At 36.8% G+C, this 6,768-nt stretch overlaps 1 protein-coding gene across 1 annotated transcript in view; it reads right to left on the reverse strand.

Annotated features, from left to right (window-relative positions):
* Nucleotides 1–1,256, reverse strand: part of LOC106474011 (ras-related protein Rab-32-like) — a 34,418-nt gene extending 33,162 nt beyond the window's left edge. Inside the window, exon 1 of the mRNA XM_013934697.2 lies at nt 1,076–1,256. Within this exon, the coding sequence (XP_013790151.1) occupies nt 1,076–1,114 (39 nt within the window). The 5' untranslated portion in view covers nt 1,115–1,256. The remainder of the gene's footprint in view (nt 1–1,075) is intronic.
* Nucleotides 1,257–6,768: the final 5,512 nt, after the last annotated feature.

Consider the following 6,768-nt stretch of genomic DNA (forward strand, 5'->3'; position numbering starts at 1 on the left):
TATATATATATATATATATATATATATATATATATATATATACACACACACAGATACATAGATAGATATACGAAATGACATAAGCTCGTGCTTTTTCCCTCCCAAGATATTTCAAATCGTCTTACCTAATCCTTTGGAATATTTTTAATAGACTATCCCACATTGTCCTGTACAAAACAGACCGCGTCTAATGCCTAGCTTCCCGGTATTACAGCAGACTGACAAGTCTCGTGATTTCCTGTTGGCTGAAAGCCTTGTTGATTTTACAACACTCGGAGTTTATATGTATATATAAAACAACCAATGTTAATTACAGCCCTGATCTGTCACTCTGTTTGTTGCACATATATATATTAATATGACATGAATATTCGAGTTATGAATAACGTCCTCACCAATTTAAACATTTAGCACCTTGGAAATAGGCGTATCGCGTATCCAAGTGGCCTTACAAATTACTCTGCGTACAGCCTTCAATCGTGACATGTTATCGATAATACAATAACAAGTTTGTAAATAGTGTTTTTTTCTACACTCGCGTACTAAAACAGGCAGCACTGTACCAGGGAATGTCTCGTAATTAACGAAACCCATCAAAGTTGTAAAAATAATACTTCGTTCTCCCGATAGCGTGGGCCTGTATTCATACTCCTCCGCCACTGAAATAAAAGTCAGTGCACAGAGTGTAAGTTTATAACCGTTAATTTGTATCTTCGTCTAACAGAATGCAAGTTCAAAACGAAATATGAAATTAGTTTCTATAGGCAACGTAAGGATTTACGATACAAGTTGTTAAATATAACAACAATTTACGAGACAATGGTTTCGTTACATTTGGCAATAACCGGGCGAAGGCAGAAATAAAATGACGAGCTTACCCCCCCCCCTTTCCCTTCAAATAAATTATATACTTTATTTTCTTCTGACCTAGGGGGCCATCTGATTTCGAAGGCTAAACTATGAAGAAAAAAAGAGCCTTGGTAACTGAAAGTAATATAACTTAATAGTTAATACTATTACTATTATAATGTGTATATACGTAAGTTAGGCAAACCAAAATGCTTTCGGCACTTACCACTCCCGTTGGCTGATTCATTCGGTTAGGAGCCATCATTCACTCCAGACAGTTTTAAATTGGATGTATCTGTCTACACAGTGAAGTCAAACGTAGAAATAACTTTATATATTGCTCCAATCGTACGACCAAGCGAAAACTGAGGCTTCGGAACTTGCACTCTCGACTAAGAGCTCTCCTCAGTCACGACGTTACGCAACGTAGCTGACGGGTCACGTGGGATATCGCGATCAATGTTCAAGGACCAGTAATTGTAAACGTTGTCTTTATGAGATAAAGTTTTAACGAAGCTATTGTCTAGATGACGTCACAAACCAACTTATTGTTTCATAACCAAGCGTTTTGACACGAGCCACCACAATCTGTGGCCACTATGATAGCTTATCACTCCCCCCGTAGCTCTAGATAAACACCAAAATAAACGCTACTATAGTGGAAAATACATCGGTGTAAAGAACTTTGCTTCACTCGTGTGATTCCAGGTAAACACACTTTTCTTCAAACACACAACTGCTTAGTAGTTATAACTTATTTACGTTTATATCAAAAATTGAAGCCATCAAGTTCTCAAGAATGATCGCAACAGTGATCGAAACGTCGTACCTTTTTTTTAAAGAATATTCTTACTTACTGTAAAAGCTGTAACTTGTAATAAAATAATAATTCATAATGTTATTCTACGACCTAACGTTAGATTTTTTTTAAAAACTGCGATAAGCTTTTACTAAGTTGTTGTACAAAATGTCTACTAAGGTATTTTTTTATACCCACTGTTTGTTACACCCATTGAAGTGCGCATGCGCATTTAGATAGTATGGCGCGCATTTTCAGGACAGACAAAAACAATTATTATAATAGATTGCTCCGCTAGAGTATTTGAAATTATATTACGTAAGATATTAGCAACAAGTGAGGAGGAAGAGGTCACAGCGTACCTGACCCTCCTAGGTCACAAAGACCTAAATTCCGACCAGGAGAGAGAGAGAGAGCAACAAGTGAGTTAGTCCCTCAGTGGTTCAGCGATAAGTCGGAAAACTTATAACGTAAAAGAGCGAGCCTTGATACATGTGATTGGTATAGTATATATAGCTCGTTGTATAGATTTGCGCTTAACAACAAAAAACTTGAGTTTGTACTTATGTTTGTTTTTTAATCGTTCTAACTGAAATATTTCAACGTTTCATTCTTAAAAACAGAGTTAAAAAAGGAGCATACAAGGTCAATGACATTTTCATGACTGTCAACTCTGTGAGAGCCAAGAAGTAGGCTTGAAAATTCTGACGAAGTATCGCGGTACATGTTGCGTCAACCACCATTTTTCTTGAATGTTCTAAATATTTCCTAATAAGTTTGATTTCTGGATGCGAAGCTGTGAGAAGAAACTAAGAGATGCGATAATATTACAACATACCAAAATACAGAGATACCGAAAACAATAGGGTCTATTGTGTAGTAAGCTATTAAAGTACGTTTTGAAACAAAACAATTAACAAACATTGATAAAAAAAATAAAGTTAAACAAAGCATGGCGCGTGCTCCCGTAATCAATACGATAAGTCATATAAATGGTGAAGAAACAAAACAATTGATTACGTAGGGCACGTGCTTTATTGCTAAATCAAAAATAGCTTTGAATGAAGAACAAGTGATAGAGAAACTGTATCAATGACCGACAGGGAAAAACTTGTTGTTGTTCTAACGAAAATCAAGACACAAATGTTGCATACCAGAAAGCACCGTCAGGTGTCCCAAGAATGTCATAAATATTTTTTATCGTGTAAAGATGTTTGTTTGTTGGTTGTTAAGCGCAATGGGCTATCTGTGTTGTGCCCACCACAGGTATCGAAACCGGATTTTAGTGTTATAAGCACCACCTGGGGTGATACAATGTGTTGTGAATCCCCAATAAAGTAGAATCCAAATATAAACTAATTAGTATTTACTTCATATAAAGTTGTAAACAAGGTAATGTAACTCTTATTCTTCATGGGCATACCCACACCTGCCTACATTCATGAAATCACTGAACAAATGTTTCATCAGTGTTACTGAAGCTTCAAAAAGCAAGGGCTAGGTTCTGATGGTAAAGTCATCCTTGTAGGGTTATTTCTAACTATATCAAATACTGATGACACATCATTAAGAGTGATACATCTTCGAACCCCGGATAAGCAGCTTCGTCATTCTTTGCCTTAAACCTTACTCTCGGGAAGACCGAGCTGGTTTCCAACTCTGGTCAGGAGTCTTTATTTAACTGGTTTGTCAGGTGGTGGTTCCATATCTAGCCAGTACTCTGGTGATTGGCTTTTCTGTATAACGTCTTCTGAGCCAGTTAAAGTCCTCTTACCGCAAGATTAGTGTTATATTTCAACAAGTGAAGTAAAGTACAGACCAGTCCAATCCATACTGTTCGGTACCAAATCCACACCCTTAGGCTAACTACCCACCATTTGTTCTTTGGTGATAGGATCATTCTGAACTCAAAGTTATTTTAATTGAAACTATCCACCAGTTGCTTAGTAGTGTTAGGAGTATTATGTTCTTATTGAAATTTGCAGCTCAAACATTGGGCTTTCCGATCCGCAACCTGGAAAGTTAATGACTTGCTTCTATTGAATATTTTTATCCTTAGGTATCTGGAACCATTCTATTTAAATACACTAAATTAAATTTATAATACTTAAATAGGTTAACTTGAATATTCTTAACCTTAAGTATTTAGATCAGTATTACTTAAAATTAAATACACTAACTTGAGGAAATTATGGAATATAGTTCAGCGTTCACTTTCGTTAAGCCTAAATTAGATGTTAGTCGGCCACTTCAGCTTATCGAATGAGGTAAATTTTAAAAGTTTATCATTATAATTTTCATAAAATAATAATAATAATAAGTAATAATTTTTCTTTGTGGTTTTATATGCTTCTGCTTGTTTCACTGGAAAAAAATCATTATTTGTATAACAGTCGTTTTTTATTTTTCCTTTAATCGTTTTAAAATAGTTTTCGAAAAACAGGAAAAAGCATGTGAAATCTTATCGGTGCCATTGTTAGACTATTAACTTTTCTATAAATATATATATGTATATATGTTGTGAAAGTACAATTTATCACACGATTCATATGTAAAGGGCGTTATTATATATAAACTAAAATTAATCTTATCATCATTAATTGTTTTCTGAACAAACTTTTTCTAACCAACGAGGCCAAGGTGAAAGTTGGTGTTCTTTATTAAGGTATACCACCTCGTGCTCATATCTAATGATATGTTATAAAACAACAATTCAAAATGTTATCAGTGTGATTAAAATGTGATAGTGAACTTTATGTTACATGTATGTAAAAACTGTCTCGTGTCAGCTGGTAACAGGCTCTAGTTGCTACACGAGTTTTTACGAAATAATGTATCTGTAGCGGAGTGTGATCTATCTGATGATGTTTCAACCGTCACGCGTTTACTCTTCCGGATTTTATAAGTATAAATAATGGTAATATTACTCTCTATTGACTCAGGAAGAACATACAACTCAGTATGTTCCTGTAACTACGTCGTTTAACAACTCAGCATGTTCATGTAACTACGTCGTTTAACAACTCAGCATGTTCATGTAACTACGTCGTTTAACAACTCAGCATGTACATGTAACTACGTCGTTTAACAACTCAGCATGTTCATGTAACTACGTCGTTTAACAACTCAGTATGTTCCTGTAACTACGTCGTTTAACAACTCAGCATGTTCATGTAACTACGTCGTTTAACAACTCAGCATGTTCATGTAACTACGTCGTTTAACAACTCAGCATGTCCATGTCACTACGTCTTTAACAACTCAGCATGTCATCTCACACTTCCCAAGATGTACGTTAGAATTATCACCCGCCACAATAGCATATGTTAAATGAGTTTAAATTTAAATCAAACAATTAAGCCATAAACAACTAGCGTCGCGTACGTTCGTAGGAACAGAAAAATAACACAACAAACTACAAAATGGGTCCAAATGTCTTAGTGGAAGAAGTCCTCACACAGAGATGGGACTACACGATTTTACTTCGCCTACTAATTTATCTGGAAGGTTTTGCATGCATGTTGTGCAATTATTTACTTTTACAGCTTTTTTTTTAATAAGAGGTTATAGATTTTAAATCATCCCACTTGTGCATGTGCTCTTTACCAAAAACATTCTACTAATATTAATTTGTAAGTTTATACCTTATGTACTTGTCGTCAACACGTATTAGTGTTGGAAATAAAGGTCTATGTTACAGTAATATTGTTAAAAAATGCGTGCTTCCATAACAATATTTATTTACTGCTGTGTTTGTCCACGTGGTAACTGAACCATGCACGTGATTCAGACTTTTCTCATTTATGTCATGTAGGATGTTTCAATTGAGATTTTATTTTGTTTCCCGACGCTCTGATCAGAGTTATAGAGAAAATATATTCCTGTTCGAATAGACTTGTAGAGAAAGCGTCTACGATAGAAATTGTCTTAGCACTCTTTGTCCTGTTGGGTCATTTAACTGGCCACGCGACAACTGAAGCAGGAGAAGATTAGCATCACAGCAGGGATGCCAACACTGCTTCGCCTCACAGTGCCTCGATAATTGTTTGTTTGTTGTTAAGCGCAAAGCTACACAATAGGCTATCTGTGCTGTGCCCACCACGAGTATCGAAACCCAGCTTTTAGTGTTATAAGACGTCAAGCATATCGCTGAGCCACTGAGGGCATTTTGAAAATAATCACTATAAAGTACACTAGACAGTAACTGGAAATATAATGCACACTAAAACAAAAACTCGCACATAAGTCTTCACATATCTTCCAGCTGGGTGTTAATCTGCTACAGTGTTCAGAAGGGCTGTATGTGTTGACGGTGACTCAGATTCGAACCTGGGTATTCGTTTTAGATGAGCAGGGAATCATCCGTTTGTTTGTTTGCAATTAAGCACAAAGCTACACAATGGGCTATCTGTGCTCTGCCCACCACGGGTATCGAAACCCGGATTATAGCGTTGTAAGTCCACAGACATACCGCTGTGCCACTAGGGGGCTCACTCATCCGTTTGTTTGTTTGTAATTAAGCACAAAGCTACACAATGGGCTATCTGTGCTCTGCCCACCACGGGTATCGAAACCCGAATTCTAGCGATGTAAGTCCGCAGACATACCGCTGTGCCACTAGGGGGCTCACTCATCCAAGTACTACCTGGTCCATGTTACCAGTCAGTAGAGTGTTTCATATCCGGTTGTTTAGTAATATTCCACTCGATCATATGATCTTCACTGGACTTTTTGTTTCTCCAGCTCCTTGGAGTCCACATTAATAGGCGGTTCTGCTCTCCATGAGTCTTTAGAAGGTTCGATGTGCGCTAACCATCACATTATTCTGTGCCCAATAGAGCAGGAAAGAAATGACGACACAACAAATTATTTTGTGATTTAATAAATATTTGGAATAACAGTTTCTATATAAGGTTTATGAGAAAGGATACGCAGACGTACACGTTTAGCGAAGTCTGTTTTCTGTTCCTGTTTATCATTGAGCACAAAGCCACACGATGGGCTATCGAAACCCATTTTCAGAGTTATACGTCCTGGACTCATCGCTGAGCCACCGAGGGGGGGGGGGGGGGGGTCGGCGGTGCAGAGTTAAATACTAACATTGAATAGTCTCTTTACAC

Source organism: Limulus polyphemus, unplaced genomic scaffold (genome assembly GCF_000517525.1).
Source record: "Limulus polyphemus unplaced genomic scaffold, Limulus_polyphemus-2.1.2 Scaffold6715, whole genome shotgun sequence".
In the NCBI taxonomy this organism is placed as follows: Eukaryota; Metazoa; Arthropoda; class Merostomata; order Xiphosura; family Limulidae; genus Limulus; species Limulus polyphemus.